The sequence below is a fragment of the Mercenaria mercenaria genome, chromosome 12 (genome assembly GCF_021730395.1).
Source record: "Mercenaria mercenaria strain notata chromosome 12, MADL_Memer_1, whole genome shotgun sequence".
In the NCBI taxonomy this organism is placed as follows: domain Eukaryota; kingdom Metazoa; phylum Mollusca; class Bivalvia; order Venerida; family Veneridae; genus Mercenaria; species Mercenaria mercenaria.
Window position 1 is genome coordinate 21,404,760 of NC_069372.1, and position 22,056 is coordinate 21,426,815.

The window sequence follows — 22,056 nt, forward strand, 5'->3', positions numbered from 1 at the left end:
TTCATGAAGATCCATTAAAAAATATGGCCTCGAGAGAGGTCAAAAGATTTTAATAATTTTAGACCTACAGACCTAGTTTTTGATAGCAGTTGACCCAGTTTAAAACTTGATCTAGATATCATCAAGATGAACATTCAGACCATCTTTCATACAGATCCCATGAAAAGTATGGCCTCTAGAGAGGTCACAAGGTTTTTTTTTATTATTTGACCTACTGACCTAGTTTTTTAACGCACGTGACCCAGTTTCAAACTTGACCTAGATATCATCAAGGTTAACATTCTGACCAATTTTCATGAAGATCCATTCAAGGGTATGGCCTCTAGAGAGGTCAAAAGGTTTTTCTATTTCAAGACCTACTGACCTAGTTTTTGATCGCAGTTGACCCAGTTCAAACTTGACCTATATATCATCAAGATAAACATTCAGACAAACTTTCATACAGATCTCATGAAAAATATGGCCTCTAGAGAGGTCACAGTGTTTTTTCATTATTTGACCTACTGACCTACTTTTTGATGGCACGTGACCCACTTGCGAACTTGATCTAAATATCATCAAGATGAACATTCTGACCAATTTTTATGAAGATCCATTAAAAAGTATGGCCTCTAGAGAAGTCACAAGGTTTTTCTATTTTTAGATCTACTGACCTAGTTTTTGACCGCACATGACCCTGTTTCGAACTTGACCTAGATATCATCAAGATGAACATTCAGACCAACTTTCATACAGATCCCATGAAAAATATGGCCTTTAGAGAGGTCACAAGGTTTTTCTATTATTTGACCTATTGACCTAGATTTTGATGGCACGTGACCCACTTGCGAACTTGACCTAGATTTCATCAAGGTAAACATTCTGACCAATTTTCATGAAGATCTCATGAAATATATGGCCTCTAAAGAGGTCACAAAGTTTTTCTATTTTAAGACCTTCTGACCTAGTTTTTGACCGCACGTGAACCAGTTTCGAACTTGACCTAGATATCATCAAGATGAACATTCAGACCGACTTTCATACAGATCCCATGAAAAATATGGCCTCTAGAGAGGTCACAAGGTTTTTCTATTATTTGACCTACTGACCTAGTTTTTGATGGCACGTGACCCAGATTCGAACTTGACCTAGATTTCATCAAGGTGAACGTTCTGACAAATTTCCATGAAAATCTTGTGAAATAAATGGCCTCTAGAGAGGTCACAAGGTTTTTCTATTTTTAGACCTACTGACCTAGTTTTTGATGGTACGTGACCCAGTTTCGAACTTGACCTAGATATTATCAAGGTGAACATTCTGACCAGTTTTCATGAAGCTCTTGTGAAATATATGGCCTCTAGAGAGGTCACAAGGTTTTTCTATTTTTAGACCTACTGACCTAGTTTTTGAAGGCACATGACCCAGTTTCGAACTTGACCTAGATATCATCAAGATGAACATTCTGACCAACTTTTATAAAGATCCCACAAAAAATGTGACCTCTAGAGTGGTCACAAGCAAAAGTTTAGGGACGGACGGACGGACGAACGCATGCACGGATGACGGACGACGGACGCTGCGTGATCACAAAAGCTCACCTTGTCACTATGTGACAGGTGAGCTAAAAACAGGAATCAGAAACAATGGTATTCATTGTCTGTATATGCGTTTCATTAGACAAATATGGTTGACCCTTCCAGTACAGGTGAAACTGTAATAAACAAAGACTACTTCTACAAGGACAATATTTGTTTTTGTTTGTTTGAAGTTTACTTTATTTCCCAAAACTATTTCAGTAATTTCACAGCTGTCTGGGCCAACTGTTCAGTCAGTAAATCTTCAGTGAATATCCCTATGCACTATAAATAGTAATGTCCAAATTGAAAGATAGAGTAGTCCATTTTAGAAACATAGCAGGGTAAGAGTTAGACTGGTTGTCTTGTACCCTTCATACTGAGACATGAGGCAAGTACAATATTTCACGTCATAGCCTCTTTTACATATCTCACTGCAAATTATCTAAAAATTAATGTGTGGCTTTTTTTCCTGCAAGTTAACTGCCACCTGGCATACTGTCTGCCTTAACTAAAGTACTTACAGGAAGGTTTGCAAATGGGAACTCGTACATGAGGTAAACGTCTGTCTGAAGATGGCACACAAGTTTCAGCAGTGGCCCTTCTGGCCCCAGAAACCTCATGACAGTATCATAGTCACTGTGTGGCTGGGATTTTGTTATCGTATCCAGTCCCCATCCCGGCTCAGCACTGGATCCAAATATGTTCTCCAACAGTCCCGGTAATATACTGCTCAAATCCTTCAATAAGAAAGAAACGATTTTAAACAATTTTCTGTATATGAAAGGAGTAGAAATATACATTGTAGCAACTGAATGTTGGACACTAAGCATGTTTTTATGTTAAAGGAAAGATTTCTTCCTTAATATCTAAATTATTATTACGTAATTCCTAATGTAAATTGTTGCTTAATCTATAGTTAATGTTACTGATTGGCCTATAGTTCAAAAGCTAAGACTATAAAAAGAAACAATATTACATAGAAAAATTTATAATGTCAGCCATTGTCAGGTAATAAACAACAAGTTTAGTAAATGGCTTGCTGTCAAATTTCTATAATGCTGCACAGGAACTTCCCCAAATGTTTTTTTCCCTAAAAATAATGACTAAATTAAACAAGCTTATTGATTTCATATTTGGAAACCACTTAATTTTGGCAATAACTGCCCTGGTTCAATCTAATGCCTTTTACCAAAATTGGCAATAATCACGTTAATTTCCCATTTTAGACCTCTTCCCAATTTCCTGATGAGAAGCCTGTGCATGCCATAATAGTGTAATAAACATCAACCTCCACAATCACTTACAATTTATAGGGAAAAGTACTTGTTAAAGGTCCAAGAAACAGTCATCTAGCATAGCTGAAATACAGAGACAAGACTACACATGCTACACAGACATACCTTATTGCTTGAATTGTTGATCAGTTGTTCCAATTCTGGACATCTCTGATTAAGTGGCCTCCCATATGCTAGTTGAAACTTTGACTGAAAAAAAGCCAATAAATGCATGGTAATAAATGATGTTAAAGTTACAGCAAATTATTCACAATATCATGTACTGAAAATGCAGTCAATCTGACAATTTGTTTACACTTTGAAATACAAATTTAGAATGACCTTACCTACAACAGTGCATCTTAAAGACAAAAGGACTTCTCACTTAATGTAACCCATAATAAACTTCTTTGTTTGTAATCCCTACTCAATTAAAATGAATGACCAGCGGCACCTTTAATCTGTCGCCAAACACATGCAAATCATCAACATCTGTATACAACCCTAAATTAGCTAAGCGTGAAACATAATTGGAAATTTACTGCTAACATTAGACATTAAGTCCCACCTTGTGACCGCCTGTCAACAGTGGTTTAACTCTGCCTTCCATCCCTTACTGCTTACATCATGCATACCATTATAAGTGTACTGAAGACTTGCATGACCGCTAGTGTTTATTTAGAATACACGAGTTATCGTGGACCCAGTTTTACTGTAGGAAATGAATGATAAGAGAAAGGATTATCAAAGGAAACGCCCCCGGGTCCCGAGTGATGCACAGGCATCTTCAAGTATCATGCCGGGTCCTTTGAGCGTCATTTGAACATCTCCCTGGTACGGACCCAGAGTCCCGGGTCAAATGGAACCCCTGGCCACTGATTGACCAAATACAACTGCGTCTAGCGCTACAAATAATTTGATTCGCTTTCACTGTTATCGCAAAAATCTCACAAGTACCTGAAGTAGGTGGTGCTTAAATTATGCCATCGATGAGTAAATTCAACTCATTTGGACAACTTGCAAATTGACAACAGTCCTGGTAATTAGTGCGTGTGGACCCAAACTGAGATTGGGCGACTTGAATTTCTCTTCATTATGGATAAACAATGTATTTTCTCTTAGATTTTTTACATGTGCATTGTACAGGTCCCAGAAAAGTCACAAATTAGCTATATAGCTAAACCTAGCTACATATATGTAGTTAGAAGTAGCTATAAAACCGAAAGCAATAATGCAAAATATGTCAAAATCAAATGCAAAAAGGTCATAATCACATCCAAATGGTTTATAAGATGAAAGACAATAGCAATTAAAAAACCAAGATCTTTACGGTCATATTTTCATTAAATGCAGCAGTATTTTGCAATAAATCATTTGTGAATGTTTCACTTGTGAGAATCATCGTAGCATAAGACAAATTTAGTAATGACTTTTCGCATAAATTCACAACATGTATTGGAACTGAAAACTGCATAGCTCTCCGTTCTTTGTGATTGTCTTTTGTCTCATAAACGGTTTGAATGGGATAATAATAGCAGAGCGTCGCATTACGGTTAAACGTATGAAAAATAAAATGAATAGAGAGATCTAACTGTGTATACTATCAAGTTGAAAATTGTGGTACTTTTTGGAATCGGTGTTGTTCGGATTTTTTCAAGTACACTATGCACATAGTAATTAATCAGTAAAGACGTCAGTAGACGCTTACTGTTTACGGTTGACAAAAGCGTCTGGCTTACTGCTTTGAATATTGAATAAAAATGAAAATGAGCGTTTGATAATAAGAAATTAATGCTAAATACATTTTCTACGAAGAAAAAAAGAAATAAAACACAATATTTTCAGTTTGAAACGACTTTTGTCACGCTGCCATTACTGAACTTTATCATATATACTTATGTTTGGGCCGTAATTAAAAAATTGTTTGTTTGCAGTGCTCCGACCCAGATTTTTAGGAGTGGGTAGGTAGGTAGGGATTTTTTTTTTTTTTTTTTTTTTTTTTTGTAAAGTCAATGTACACAAATTTTCTCAGCAGACATTGAAACATATTCATGAATTTCAGAGAGTAAGAACATACATGGCAGACAAATTCTACCAGGAATTTCACAGAGCACAAACTTGCATGTAGACATTTATTAAACCAGATCTTTCATTTTATAATTAATCAAAATTGAAACTGAATGACAGTACTTTGGATATAGACCCAGAATGCAACGAACGATCTGGACACTCTGAACCCTCATTCCTTAAATCCTTTTACAGGACAGTTGTTCTGACCATGCAGATGCTGTCAGACCCTTAGTGTATAAAATAATGGCCTTTGTTGCATTTTGGTCTAAGTTTTGAGTAATCTGGATACAGGCCTAAGCTGTCCAACCTGTTTTTGGCGAGATGGGGGTGGGGAAGGTAGGCAAAGAAGAATGTTTGCTGCCATCCCCCTGGAAATGTTAAAAATATATTAATGAAATTGTGGCCTCTGTTAAATCTCTTGACAGGAATGAAATAGCGGCCTCAGTAACAGTTTTTGACAGGAATGAAATAGTGGCCTCTGGTACTTCTTTTGACAGTAATGAAAGGGCCGCCTATGCTACCTCTATGAATGAAATAGTGCCCTTTTTGATGAAAGAAAACTGAAATGAAATGGTGCCCTCTGTTACATCTTTTGGTAGGAATGAAAATAATAGTGGCATCTGTTACATCTTTTGATAAGAATGAAATGATGGCCTGTGTTTCATCTTTGTTAGGAATGAAATGATGGCAACTGTTCATTTTTGTCTAAATTTTGCGTGCACTGATATTATTTATACACAGGAAATGATGTTGCATATGAAATCCACATTACAGTCCAAAATTTGGCAGTAGGTATAGAAGATCGAATTCCAGAATATTTTTTAAATACAAGTTTGAAATGGGGGTTCTGATACATGTTCAACTTTGTTAGATAAAGGTAACTTCTCAGGCAACTTGGGGCAGGGGAGCAGCATATAGGCCTCCCAACCCCTCCACCCCCAACCCTTTGAATACAGGTCTGTGTAGAAGAGGGTGATTGTGACCAGCTGTGGAGCTTCTCATGATTAATTTTCAGTCTCCATTTTAGTGAAAATTAAGGCTTTAAAATTGAAAGGCTTCACTTTTAAACACAAGCTGAAGTATGTCATATTATGATTTAGTTCCTTTAAGTAAGGAACAAGAAACGAAGTTCACAGCACTTAAATTGCAAATCCATAAATCATCTCAGTCCTTTTAAATCAAAGTGTATTAGGTAATACACAAATTGTACTTGTAGAATTAGGTCAAATTACATCACACCCATCACAACATTTAGCTGTCAAACTGCTTCCTTTCATCTTACATCAAAGGCCAAATGCCGATTCGCGTGTTTCCTTTGAACTTAGCCGACAAGTGCCACTGTATTTTTCAAGATGTTTATGCAATTTTGTCACCAAATGTGTCGGATAAAACTGGGATTTAAAAGTGAAATCATGTTTGCAAGGAAAGGAAAATTAGGATTTACAAAAAAAAATTGAGGTATGTGGCTTTATTACGTGTTCGAACAAGGTCTCAATTAATACATAAAAATGTGAATAGTTATCATTCAAGTTGCGGATTATTCTGGTGCATGATAAAAAATTCAGATGTCTGTTTAATTTATAAACTTTTGAATGTTGAAACTAATCAACAGAAAATCAGAATAAATTTTTGGACCGTGGTCATGTTGACTGACTTATTGGTCAGGTCCGTGGCGTTGTGTCAGACGACATTGTTTATTAAAAGAATGTTGGGATTTACGGCGAACCTACACAAACAGGTCATATACCGCCGAAACATTTGTTTATTGGAAAACTGTTTATCAAATATACATAGGTCACCGTAAGACTAAGTAAAGATGTCTGAGCGACTTTCTCACTTGGATCAGAACTTGTGACTTCCGAAACACGTGCGAAGACGGCAATATGGTCGCGTACACTAAACGCTGAATAATCTGCTGTATATTTAAATACGAAAAGGAAAACGTCTGCTGAAAGTGCATTTTGCATCAGAAAGGATCAAAACATATATAAAAAAAAAATTTCCCCCCTGAACTGCCTAAAAAATTTTTTGGGTCGGGACGATTTTGATGGGTCGGTCGGAGCACTGCAAACAAACAAATTTTTAATTATGGCCTTGTCTCATGACATCATAACTCGACATGGTGTAGTGGTTAGCGAGTTCGCGTTGTAATCCAGAGGTTGTGAGTTCGAACCTCACCTAGACCAGATTTTTTTTTTAATTTTTATTTTTTATTTCATTTTTTTTGTATTATTATGAGTTTTGAAAATATTGTATAACTAAAGTCTATTGTAATTAAATTTGGAATTGGAACATTAACTTTTTACATTAAGTCCTCATTGCCCAACATTCACACACAAAGACACAGAATTCCTTTGGCTATTGGCCTAATGAGATTCTGTTAGGTTTGAAATTTTCAAAGTTCAAGCTTTTCAATTAGAAGCAGTTATCATTTTGTGACTGGTTTCCAGTATGATAATAAGTTATGTAAAATTGTTGATGCAGTGCGTTTTAATAAGAATAACAGAAATTATTCAAATACGTTTTTTTTTCTTTATCTTGGTGCAGATGTTAATCTATACCAAACCTTCTTTTGATTATATACAGAATATTTGTAGAGTTTTCACATGTCGAGAATTAATCTTGACGCAGTCTAAAACATGCATTCAGAAATCATGAATTATCATTAATAATTTTAATAGATCTAAAGAACATAAACTTCCTAAACGAATCCATAATTCTAGATAATTCCAGCACCACTCCTTTAATTTTTAACGGGCACTGGTGATTTTTCATGGGAGCTCTGCCTTTTAGGTAGCACCTACTTTCATATTATTTTATACTGACATATGTTGAACAATTGAAACTGATTTTACAGCTGTTTCGTGATATATATAGCTAGATTTAGCTATATAGCTAATTTGTGACTTTTATGGGGCCTGTTGTAGCCTCGGGTTTTTAAAACTTGTGTGCACATGAATCACATAGGTTTTATGCTGGTTGTTGCACTTCCAAATTATGTCATGTCTGCTACTGATATGGTGACAGCTACGAGAGACTTATGACTCATTCTTGAAATCCTCCGTATAACTAAAACAGTGTTGGTTGGAAAACATGTTATCAATGAGGCTCTCCTGGCACAACTTGCCACAAGTGAAAACCGAAAGTAGAGATCAATGACAAAAATCTTGAAACAACAAGTGCGTGAAGACACGGATAGAATGCACTTTAGCGGTATATTTAAGTATAATGCATTTAAGCTATAGTCTTTCAATTTTAAACCTAAAAAGGTGACAATATATACCCAAATTGTAGACGGGGAAGAAGAAAAGTTTGTGGAAGCAGCCATCTTTCACTTTACAAAAGCTCAGCCAATCAAAAAATAAATTACACACTACATAATCCAATAGAATACAAGGGGTACGCCTATAGTGCGCAATGGAGATAAAGTGCGCAATGGTGCGAAATGGAAGTAAAGTGCGCAATGGAGTCAATTTTTTTTTAGGAATGATTATTTATTTAAAGGAAATATCATTGTAAGGGTAATTAAATAATAATAACTAAAAAGGGAAACACAAACATCAAATAATTATATATTTTTACATGTTATTTTTTATATATTTATACTAAGTTTAAACGTATTTGAATGATATATATATGATGTTAAAAATATACAAACATGAATTTAATAGATTTGAAAGTAATCATTTACAACACGCTGTAAATCGTAAATGCAGTTTAATTTCATTTTTTTCTTAAACAGAAATAATATATTTAAAACAAACAATGCGATGAAAACATAGTAAAAACATTTAGATTTCATACATTTTTAAACATATAATATATGTCATATATGCGCGGCTCTAAGTCTTTTTTTAACTTAATAACAATCATAAAATATTTTTTCTATATCAATATTTCCTGAAGTACAGACAAAGTTCAAAACAACTGAACTTAAACAAATAAATTACGTTAGAACAATATACACAAACATTTGATTCTAGAAAGATTCGAACCCATAATTTAACATTTTGAAAAAAATATAGATAGACAGACAGACAGACATACAGATAACTTTATTTCACCTATGGCATTATACAATACTACGTTAATAGTTTTATTTCTCTAAACAATTTTCCCAAAAAGGTTATAAATTATATGTTAAACATACAAACACGTGAATTTGAAACTCACTATAAAAGCATGCTAAAAGTCTACTAGTTTAATATCAATTGTAAAAAGGAAGAATCATATTTAAAAGAAAAAAATGGCAAAAACATGTAAATCTTAATACATCTTTATACAGATAAGATAAGAAATATAAAATGATATGTTTAATAACAATAGTATGGTACATATAAACAAAAAATATATAATATTTACACACTGCGCTCTTTCTTGATGTAACCAATTAAAATAGCGTGAAGTACTTACCAGATGCGTGATTTAATCAGTTAGCATAGGTGTGATAATCCTGATAATTCAGTTATACACCTTAATTAGTCGGCAGTTTATTTGTAGACAAAGCAATAAAAGGGTTATTAAAATTCGTTAAAGTTATAATTATGATATATCTATCATTTTATTGCAATATTATTTACCGATAATAAATTAAGTAAAACTATTTTAAACAGAAAACTGTAGCTGGGGGTATTTTTTTAAATCAAGTTATCGCTCCTAATAGAATGTTTCCATTGCGCACTTTGCCTCCATTGCGTGTCAGTGATTTAGCACAAATATTTGTTATGTGGTTATTTTTTTTAAAAGATTTTTCACGACAATTCCATTATTTCAAACAAGTTAACACAATAATAATCGTTCCTATACAACGATTTTACAACAGAATTGATTGATTTTTTTAAGTCGGCAGTTATATAAGGGTTATTATTAACAGAACAGAACAGAACATATTCTTTTATTTCATCCAGGCATTTTACAATACAACATGGATATATATCATAGTAAAGATTAACATAAACAATAGAATGGTTCCGGCACAAGAAGTACTGTTAACAAAATTAATAGTAACAACATCAATAGACATTTACATAGGAAACTTGAAATTCACTTTCAGTATTAAGTATTCATCAAGTAAATGGAGAGCAGGGGTTCATTTACTAATAAATAGTTAGAAACTCTTGTATATAATACTAAAATCAATTTCAACAAAAAGATATTTAAATATATATATCGTGAGGGGGGGGGACATTTAGTATAGGGGTGCGATATATACGCGCCTGTAATATAACCGAAACTCACCGTCAATTCGCCGAGAAAAGTAGTACCTTTATATTAAAGTGTATATTATATATATAAATGAAAATATTCTATGGAAAAGCTGTAAACATTTTTCAATTATAAAATAATTATAACTGTAACAGTTCTGTTATATTTACATGGATAATATGTGAGATATTTGTTTTAAGCGGTTAGGAGAATTGATTAGTTCTGCACGTGGATAACGAGGATTTCGTGTTTGTCTTTTCACAACTGAAAGGAATGTCATTCATAAAATAGAGCAAAAATGTAAATAACAAAAATGTGTTTAACTAATGCTTTATATAGAACACTGACGGATTTAATACTTAAACATGTGTACGAAGATGCGAGTTACGGATAAATATGTACATGTAAGTGACATCTTTTGAACATAAATATTTCAGTTGTAAGGCAGTAGAATAATTACATGTATACTATGTTAGTGAGTTAGAAATATGAAATTACTTAATATTGATGATAATCACAGAATATAGAAATGTAAAAAAAGTAGAAAGGAGGCGTTGGGATTATCTCTTGAACTGTTTCATAATAACGTCAAGGAGTTTTACTAAATGTTTTAAGACTAGAGCGTTCTTCGATCCTAATAGCGATTTTAGAGTAAGGTCGCGTCTTTGGGAAAATGCTGCGTTTTGTATGAAAATTTCTCTTTGTCTTTCGAAAAAATTACAATGAAATAAATAATGTCTCTCAGTGCCGGTTTGATTCGAGGTACACAGTGTGCACTTTCTTTCGTTAAACGGGATACCATCGTACCGCCCAACTTCTACTGGGAGTTTATGATTTGCAGTTCTAAATCTGAATAAGGTTATACATTCTTTTAGGTCTAACAATTTGAAGTAATCTTCAAGACAATGATCTTCTTTGAAACTATTGTAAATTAGACCTTTATTGGACTGGGGAAGCTGTGCATGCCATGACTGTTTATACTGGTCTATTAATGTTTGTTTTATTTGTTTATGGATGATTCCATGATTTATTTGGGCCTGGTTCTGCCAGAGATCTGGTCGGCCTACAGAGTTCAAAATGTCTTTTATCTTAGAAATCCATTTAAATTCATGATTAGGATCGTTGACCATATATTTGTAAATTTCGGACGATATTTTATTTTGTTTCCCAGTAATAAGACGATTCCAAAATGATATCATTCGGGATTTAACTATGATAGATATTGGATATCGGCCAAGTTCGCCCATTAGCATGTAGAGGGGGGTCGATTTTCGAGCTTTAGTAATTTTACGTAAGAAATCATTATGCACTTTTTCTAATATTTCCAGATTTTCGTATCCAAATATTTCTGATCCGTAAGTCAGTATAGGTAGGACGGTGTGGTCAAATAATTTGATAATAAGGTCTAAAGGTAAATCTGAATTGTTCGATTTAGTAAATAATAGATACATTGCCTTAGTTGCTTGCTGCACTACGTGTTTTCTAGCTTTAAGAAAAGAACCATTACTGGAGAATGTTACCCCTAGATAGTGGTAAGTGTCAGAAATCTCAATAGTTTCCTCACCTAAGTAGAAACTGAAATTTCTCAATTGTCGAGCCCCAAATATAACTATTTTAGTCTTGTTTAAATTTACCTTTAAATGCCAATTAGTGCAGTAATTGTTGAAACTATTCAAGCAGTTTTGAAGGTCAGATGATGAGTTCGAGATTAAAATAGTATCATCTGCATAGAGTAGAACAAGAAGTTTAAGCCATAATGTTAGATCTTGGGAATCAAGTAGCTCTACTCCAACAGATCCACTATTCTCTAAGTAAGTTTGAAGGTCGTTTAAGTACATGGAAAATAGGACAGGGGACAAATTTTCACCCTGTCTTACCCCTATTTCGGAAATGAACGAGTCTGAGAAAGATCCATTATATGAGATACGTGATTTTATATTTTTGTACATGTTATTAATAACTTCAAAGAACTTTCCGTCTATAGAATTTTGTAACAATTTATGCCAGAGACCGACTCGCCATACCTTATCAAATGCTTGAGAAAAATCTATAAAAGCACAAAAAAGTTTTTGCTTTTTCTTTTTAAGTATTTCAATTAGAGAATACAATGTAAATATATGGTCCGCACACGAGTAACCTTTCCTAAAACCGGCTTGATTTTCATGTAAAATATTATTGTCCTCAAGATATTTTGTTAACCTGATGTTTAATATTGATGTAAATAACTTTCCTAAACAGCTTAAAATTGTAATTGGGCGATAATTGTTTGGGTCATTTGTCTGACCTTTATTTTTAAAGACTGGAATTATTGTTCCTTCTAGCCATGCATTTGGGATGAAACCTGTGTCTAGCACACAGTTAAACAGCTTAAGGCCTATGCTATTTTGAAATTATGAATTAGGTGGGTGGGGTACATGATATCATTTCTGATGAATTTCGAAGTAACTGTAAAACAAACGTTATTCCAATGTGACAATACATCAAAACCATGAAGTGCTGAACTCTTACTTTAATTTAAAAAGTAAAGTGGGAAAAGTTATCAGTATGTTCGTGTTACAATTTTCGGGGTAAGTATTCTATGTCATCGTGCATAACTGCGAAAAACTATAACATACATAATAAAGCTAAACTATCCGTGTAAATGAGCTGAGAGCTATTTTTCTATTTCCGTTTATTACTTTTCTAAAAAACACATTACAATTTACCAGGTGTTGGCAAAATTTGTCATTTTTGTGCACATGCCTTTACACATAAAAGAAGTCCGAACTATAGGTATGGTGTGCGAGAGGGGACTGAGCGCTTACGTAGTGCTCATTTACAGGAATTGTACTGCTCATATATATATATATATGAATTTTATAGGTAGATAAAATTATTTATGTCATTGTTGTACATTTGGAGCAAATCGGTCCTATTCTGAAATATGTTAATTTATATACTACGGTAAAAGCCAATCAATGAATTCCTTTATACTGTTGAACCAATCGTGAAACGCATCTTCCTTCTTTGTCAGCATTCAAGAGTGAATAGCACGCTTCTTTCTTTAATTTTATTTTGGCTATTTTCTTGTTTTATCTTACCACCACATCTCAATCCGCCTCCTCTTTCAAGTGACAATTTTCTGATTTTGAAAGATTTCTCTTAATAAGCAAATTCATCTACATTTCTTGATATGCTTTCGGTGGTTATATCCGCCCTAATATGTGAATATATATATTTGTTATGGTATTGGACTGTAATTCCATTCAGATATGAGAACATATCTATTTGTTAAGGACGGTATGTTTCGCCAGATACGTGAAAATATAAATTTGTTAAGGTATCTTTCGACGTATTATTTAGCATGGATGATTTGAACTGTGAATATATACTTTTTACACTTAACATTTAATTCCACGAGTACACACATATACATATATATTTACCTTTACCCTTTATACAACAGGAATATATTTGTTTTACCTGTAAGATTAAAACATTAACCCCTCGTGAAAAAATAATGCATGTGGCGTTCACAGTTGATTTATAATTGTAATATTACATTTTGACGTTACACTGAAACAAACAAACCCTTTTTGCATATTCATTTAATAAAAACAAACAAACAAAAACGGGAACAATGTTTATTTTGTTTGATTGAGAGTAACACCGAAACGACACAATGAACTTTCCCCAGGTTTTGTTGGTGGGGAAAGGCTACAGGGTCCCTCCAGACATTTTTGAGGCTCAGACTAGTACCTAGATCGAGACACTAACCTCAGTTGGATGGCTTCCTTACGTGAAAAGTTTCACACCTCAAGTGGGTTTTTGTTCCCACGTCGGTGATGGGCGAGGAATTCGAAGTCAGCGACCATGACCATCAAGTTTTTCTTTGCAAGTATAAAACATAAATATTCAATTAAATTTCGTAGACATAACTGATACTCTCAATGACATTTACCACGTCGGAAGTTACAAATGGTTTGCCGAATACACCATACTTTTAAATACAAAAGTTTACACACAATGTGGGTCGGAAAGCACGAAATTTACGTTCTTGAACGTATATGTGAATAGTTACCTTTGAAATGTAAACAAAGGCATAAAAGTAACTGTTTTTCATGTTCGTGGTAAGGATCGACTTGTGATTGTCAATGTTCCCGATACGGAATATATATGAATGTATAATCACGAGCCGTTTCATCTTACAGGACTTAAAAGAACATAGTAAGCGGTTGTTTATTTATTGTATTTATGTTCTAGTAACCTTTGACACTGATTTCGAGGACAGACCGGGTTTGTGACATATACATGTCTGTTGTTGGGCTGGAAAAAGATAGATCCAAAATTTAAACTAAAAGCTATATTACATAAATGTTTCGTTATTTCTGTGCATACAATTCGGCTGTTTGAAGGTTAGAATATCAGAAAATTACAGGAAATAAAACATGTCTTTGAAAAAGTGCCGATCTTTCATCACTTGTTTGGTTGGCGCATGATTACAAATTTAATGTTAGTAGGCCGTGATGTCCATGAAGCCGTGTAAAGTGATAATTTTGATGACACGTTGGTTTTATTTTGTAATTGTGAGTGATCGTTAAGTGATCAGAAAGATCGGACAGTGGGATGTTATAAAAAAGTGATGTTTTATTTAGATTAGAAAGTCAATCGTACTCTACAATAAGGAACTCTAAGGTAAAATACTCCTTTTATTTCGTTCACTGAAGAAAACATGGCGGACATAGTTTTGTGAAAGAGCGGTGCACGTGTGATTCGTGTAACATAGTTTAACGGCGTTTTCTTAGAAAACTAACGCTCAGCTCATTTACACTGACATACCCTTGATTGAAGAATATATATATTGTATATATATGAGAGACTTACGGTACCAAATAATTACCCCGAAAATTTCTATGCATTTTCTTCTAGTGCACTGTTGGGACATGTTTTTGAGTGTCATTGATACTTTACAATTTATTCGGAGATACATTTTCTTATAATTATTAGTTTCTTTTCGATCCCCGTGCATTTCTCGCGTTGTTACAACAATCTCAGTTTTACATAGGAAGTTTGCATTGTCGAAATAGCATAGTCCTTAACATAGATAGGTAACAGAATATCTTTCGTACTCTTAATATATTCATTTCTAATATTGTCTGAGGGACTTGATGCTTTACCATTACACAGATTTTTAATACATTTCACTATTTCTGCCTCAGTTATTTGGGAATTTAAGTAAATATTTGAGTTCTGCGAAGGCGTTATGTTTTCATTAAAATTATTTTGCTCAAGAATCGTGTTAGTATTTACATTTTTAAAATGGTCATAAAATTCGGTAATGTTAGGAGATTGACTTATTTTTATTTTAGGTTTAAGGTTATTAAGGAACTTCCAATATTTCTTGGGATTTTTTTCACTCATATTTCGCAACTTTATCGAATTATTTTGTTTTTCTTTTTTGATGTAGAAGTCCATTGTTCTTTTGTATATCTTACTAGCGTCGCGCAGGCGTAATTTATTTACTTCCGTTGGGTGTGAGCGAAAGGTGTTTTTAGCTTCATGGTAGTTATTCCTAGCTTTATGACATTTTGGACCGAACCAGGATTTATTTTTGTTATCCTTATTAGTAGTAATATACGAATTAGTTTTATTTGGGAAAGTTTTTCTTGCCGAGTCCTGATAAATTTTCTGTAATTGTGATGTTATATTTTCTACGGTATCTTGAGAATGGGGATAGCTATGTAGCTGAGAATACAGTGTTTCTATGTTATCTGTATTAATATTATTTCTGAATTCATTTTCGAGGTTACTGTTCCATGGCGATTTATTAATTTGAAAGTTTTCAGTACTATTTATTTCCGGGATTAAATTATTGTCTAACTTAATTTCCCAGTGAAGTACACTGTGTCCGTCCGAAAAGAGTGCATCTGTTTTAATAATTTCAAAATCGGTTACATATTCAACACAATCCGCTGTGGCTATAACATAGTCAATAACCGAGCGTTCTCTGAATGTAAAATTACCTACATTTTTATCGCTAAACATTCTTCCGTTTAAAACAAAAAGATTATTATTTCTGCAAGTTTCGATTAAGCGAAAACCGTGTGCATTGGTTTTAGTATCAAGCGAACACCTTTCTAACGGTACCGATAGATTTTCAAGTACAGTATATTTATCTAGGTCAATTTGCATGTTTTCGTCTATATCGAATAATTCATTTAAAAAGGGGTCAGTAGGAATAAAATCTTTTAGCTTTGCAGTTCTAGAATTAGTGTCACCGGCAATGAAAATATATTTGCTATTGCCACACATTTGTGTTATTTCGTTTTCAAAATCATTTAAGTCATCTTCATTAAAAAAACGAGAATTCTCCGGCGGCAGATACACAGAACCTAGAATGATATTTTCGCTCGTATTAGTAAAGGTCTTACTCATGGAGACCCATAATATGTATTCAGAATTATTCTGCAGTATTTGAACAAAAGGTGCTAATTCATTACGTACATAGATCCCAATACCTCCTGATTTACTTTTATATTTTTGGCTTCTATGTTTTGAAATAAATACATAATCATTGACATCAACAATATCAGTACTGTCAAGATGAGTCTCTGAAACACAAAAAATGTCATACTTGTGTATCAAATCACAAAAATCTGGGTAATTTAACCTTTTTTTGAGACCACTTACATTAAGACAGCCAAGTTTGATAGAGTTTTTCTGACAGGACTTTTCACTATCAGTTCCCCTGCTGTCCTAGTTACGTACATCTGGGTTCAAATAAGGTGTTGATGCACTAGATGGCATATCCCACGGTCTATTTATAGTTGGTTCGGGTCTGGCGTCATTGGGATTCGAACGATCCTTGGCTGAGGCGTTGCGAGCTGGGGCGTGATTACGCGGCCCACGATTGCGGGGAGATTGCGACTGTAGCCGTCTAGGTATATGTCCACTACTCGATGAAGACCTAAACCGGCTACGCACCTGCACAGAATTAGCGTCTGTTTTGTTGTTTGTTGATGTTGTATCCATACGCGCACGTGAATTTCCAGATTGCGTGGGAGGTATATTTGTCAATACTGGCTTTTCAATGTTGACACGATTGCCTTGCATTATGAGGTTCCATTGGGGAAACATGTCAGCTACGGTTTTACCATCCATTATAATTTTGGCAGGGTAAACAATGCCTACTTTGCTTCCAGGGTAATCTTCTTAATGATAGATATAATTATAATTATGATACATCTACTATTTTATTGCAACAGCATTTACCGAGAGTAAATAAAATCTTTCAAACAATTTTAAACAGATAACTGTGCGTGTTTTCTAATTATTCATCCAATTATACAGATAAGATAAGAAATATAAAATGATATGTCTAACAATAATAGTATGGTACATATAAACAAAAAAAATAATATAATATTTACACACTGCTCATTAAACCTATGACACTTTATTTATAATGTGCTAACATTTACCGAGAGTAAATAAAATCTTTCAAACAATTTTAAACATACAACTGTGAGTATTTTCTAAATATTTGAACATCGCTCCTAAAAAGGTTCTTAGCGCACTTCACCTCCATTGCACACAATTTGAATTAGCACAAATATATGCTGCTTGTGTGCTATTTTCATTTCTTGGAACGTTTCCATTAACTATAGCCAGCAAGTTTACCCAATAATCGACGCAATAAAAAAATTGACTCCATTGCGCACTTTACCTCCATTTCGCACCATTGCGCACTTTACTTCCATTGCGCACTATAGGCGTACCGGAATACAAGATAACAAAACAGCGCAATTTACCCACATTTACTAGAAATACCAACATTTACCACTAAGAAAATCTCTTCTCCGAGCTCCCCGGTACGCGCACGTCGTGGAGAGGACACATATGGCGCTAACTAGGTCATGTATATTGTCTGTATATTGTCAACCTAGTTAGCGTCACATGACTAAATCCGGGGAGTGTGGCCGTAAAGAGGGAACAGAAATCATCCGGAATGCATCCTGTCGGTGTGTACAACGTATTCGTGGATGGTCTACATGGTGAGCCGCGCCACGACTTGAGAACCAGAAGAGTTTGCATCCAACTGGGACTTGACTTCAATACTCGGACATTGATGATGACTTACGTTATTTTTAACTTTTAGCATCGGTGCTGGACGCCAAATCTTCAAAAAAAAACCATAGTTGGGTTGCTAATAGCTCGCTCAACCGGCATGTGTTTTTCAGCTATCAGTTGGTCTGCTGGTGCCGAGGCAGTACTCGTATTGCCTATAAAGACCAGATGCTTGTCGACTCAACGGGGACTCGAGCGTTTCTAAGTCTTCAGCTGGTTCATAGACGAGGATAGACGCCAACACTCCGGGACCTCGGTAGTGGCACATAAAGGGAAGATGGCGGGACATATGGATGATCGCCAGGGTCAACACTCGACGGGCGTTCATGTACCCCGATCCGCGCCCCAGTCTCGAGGGCTTGGTGAGTTGGAGTCTACCAACACTATGCCGGATTACCATCTCTGAGGATATGGCACTAAAGACGGCTGATGATGTGGACGACCGAGGTCTACCATAGATCACAATGGCGGGATGCAGACCGGATGACCAGACGTTTTGTATAGCAGCAAATGGATGGCAGAATTGTAGAAAGAAAACCACACAGACACAAAATAACAACGCAGATTCAACATAACAACGCAGTATCAACATAACAACGCAGCTTCAACATAACTACGTAGACACCAACATAAGAAGAAAACATAATTGTAGTCCACATAATTGTGATGATTAATTAACGGGAGCGAAGAAAACAAGAAGACGAAGGAGGAGGGAATACTAATTGGAGTACCAGTCGCCCATATGGTATCAACCGGTGGCGACTATAAACAAATGCAACACACACACTAAGAAAATCAAGTCATGAGTTAAAAGAGTATTAGCTCTTTCACTCCCATTTCTGTTCACTCCCAACTCTTTTCCTCCCCTGACTGTTCATTCCCAATTTTTTTTAAAAGGTGACTTTTCGCACCCAATTTTATCTTGGTCTCTAGAAACTGCTTTTTAAATTAATGGGAAGTCAATAAATGTTTTTAAAATAATTCTTTAGTATGCAGATCGAGTCAAAGACTGATGTATAAACTGTCTCATCAAACTATTCAATCAAACACGCAATAGCTTCTTTATGAGCTTTGATGTTTTCAACGAGTCCACTTCATATTGTTCCCACATATATTGATCTAGACCTCATATGTTTTCTCTGAGCTTTTTTCAGCCTACTTTCGAGACAAGCTTCGTCTGTAAGTTTAAGTACTAAGACTCTTCATGTATTTGGTCAATTAAGATGTAGAATGGCGGATATGCATTGGTGATATAGTTCAGTCTGTGAAGCCACCCTGTAATTATATAAAAAAAATATGATTATTCATTATTTATGATATATTGTATTCAAATCAATCTTAAATAATTAACTGAATTAATCATTTACATACCTTCACAGACATTGTTGATACAAATGAACTGTCCGTAGCCAGACTATTCTTCTGCGGACCAAATTCCACTGCACATACTGTAGCAGAGGTTTTAGTGGTGGTGTGCCCTTTTGTTCAAGGTACTGGAAGGTTTTCCTCTTTCTCAGCAACTTAAACTTACCATCAACGTACCATCATTTGGCCTTTTGGAGAACATCCAGTTGCGTACTGGTTGCGAAAATGATGTGCCTTGTTCCATCTATGGTCAAATCACAGTGAAGTTATCCGTCTTGTAGGGCTTTTCCCTTCTGTACGTGACCTTCTGGCGATGACAGTTCGCTTGTCGAACAAGAAAACCCTCATTTGGAAAGTTTAAATCTTTGGCGCGAATATCCTTGACTTGGCTGACACAAACAGTTGCTGTTAGGCATCTGTTTTCACCTAAAAGAATAACAATAATGATTGTAATGCAGAGAGTTTAACTTAGAACCTATAAACAAAAGCTTGAACAACGGCTGATTAAAATACGTGGAATCTTAGGGGAAGGGAAACTTCTTCGTTTGTATAAAACACAGAACTCTATCAGTTTTTCAGTTTTTAAGTTGGCAGTGGCTACGGTTACGGTACCGTAATCCTAGCCTCCGATTCCAGGATTACGGAAGTTCCGTATTCCTAGACAATCCTATAAGAATAGGCTAGGATTACGGAAGTATTTAAGAGGAATAAAATATATATGTTAGGACATGCCTAAATGATGCTGTAAACTTACTTGTTTCACTTTAAATAGCAATTTTTCATGTATGCCATATTTAATATTTCGTGTTATCGATCCGCCATTTTTGGTAGGTATTTTTTTTTCTTTTCTCTTTCTTCTTTTACTAACCCACCAAAATGGCGGATCGATAACACGAAATAATACGACAGGCATGAAAAATCGCTATTTTTAGTGGAATAAGTAAGTTTACAACATCATTTATGCATGTCCTAACATATATTTGATGCCTCTTAAATACTTCCATAATCCTAGTCTATCCCCATATGAATGTCTAGAAATACGGACCTTCCGTAATCCTAGAATCGGAGGCTAGGATTACGGTACCGTCACCCTAACCACTGCCTTTTAAGTTCTCACTGAATCTATGTACTTAAAATATCAAGAGAATGTTCTGTTTTCTAAACTCATTTATTGCATGTATTTAACACTCGTTTTTATGAGGGCCTTACCTTTTTGGTAAGAAGAGTCTAATGTCAGACATCAATAAAGGCAAGAATATTCAATCTCCATCCAGTACCTCATTCATAAATTTACAATTTATGCAGCAATATGTTGCTTTAGGTTTTTCAAAAGCTAAAACTCAATTTCTGTGTGTAGCTTAAACCTGTACTTCCAAGGAGGACACTATTTTCCTTTGAGGAACCACCATCTACGACCTTATATGTTGTTTTAGCTTCCTCAATGAAGGACGAGTTTGATTAAGCACTGTCAAAACACTTTCATCTAACTCTTGCAGTCTTGTGAAGAGGGCCATGTCACATTCAATGAGTCATCTTCGGTCTTAGGCAGCCCACCCGCTTAGCCCAGTAGGGAGGGCGTTGGTCTACGGATCGCGGGGTCGCGAGTTCGATCCCCGGGCGGGGCATATATTCTCCGTGATGATTTGATAAAAGACATTGTGTCTGAAATCATTTGTCCTCCACCTCTGATAATTCATGTGGGGAAGTTGGCAGTTACTTGCGGAGAACAGGTTTGTACTGCTACAGAATCCAGGAACACTGGTTAGGTTAACTGCCCTGTCTGACTTATTACCCCAAGACACCCCAAGACTACCCCAAAGACATCAAAAATAATGATTTAAACGTATTAATGATTTACGTATTGGACCCCTGCCCGGTCTGACTTATTACCCCAAGACTACCCCAAGACACCAAAAATAATGATTTAAACGTATTTTTGAACAGTATACCTTTATTTAAAATCAAAATAACCCAAGTAAGAACATGGAGAACTTAGGTACAGACGTATTAGACCTTCCTGGTACAGGTAAGTAAGGAAGAAAATAATGTAGGCCGGTTTGAAAATCGCAGCACGGGAGGTAACTACAACGGATTAAAAATTATACCTAACTGAATTATGTCCCTTATAATTGTGAATGCATTAGTGCAAGTTTCGTAAAATATTGTATAAATAATGGATCAACAATAATGCAAAACTGAGTTATGCGTATGATACAAATAAAATATTACAATACAATTAACAGTTGTAAAAATAACATATTGATAGTGTATTTCATTTTTAAATTTCTTTTTTCTGAAAAAAAATTCAGAAATTAACAGGCGGCCAAATCAAAGGAACTGTTATATTACATTTACATGTGATTATTTGATGAAATAATCAGTCAAATTTCACGCCTTTGCTAAGTGCCAAAATGCCGGCATCTTATCAGCAACACGTGTTACGCCAATTATCTCTGCGATAGCTGTTGTTTGACACGTTA

At 34.9% G+C, this 22,056-nt stretch overlaps 1 protein-coding gene across 6 annotated transcripts in view; it reads right to left on the minus strand.

Moving 5' to 3' along the window:
* The window catches only part of LOC123533590 (sphingomyelin phosphodiesterase 4-like), a 44,891-nt gene extending 36,583 nt beyond the window's left edge, over window positions 1-8,308 (minus strand). For 3 of the 6 annotated variants that reach the window (XM_045315296.2, XM_045315294.2, XM_045315292.2), the window contains exons 1-3: window positions 8,184-8,308; window positions 2,957-3,040; window positions 2,078-2,293 (exon numbers count right to left, since the gene is read on the minus strand). In XM_045315296.2, the coding sequence (XP_045171231.2) occupies window positions 2,078-2,293; window positions 2,957-3,040; window positions 8,184-8,228 (345 nt within the window). In that variant the 5' untranslated portion in view covers window positions 8,229-8,308. Of the gene's footprint in view, window positions 1-2,077; window positions 2,294-2,956; window positions 3,041-3,398; window positions 3,462-8,183 lie in introns of those variants that run through there. The other 3 variants (XM_045315295.2, XM_045315293.2, XM_053519391.1) reach the window with 2 other exon arrangements.
* Between the last annotated feature and the right edge of the window lie 13,748 nt (window positions 8,309-22,056).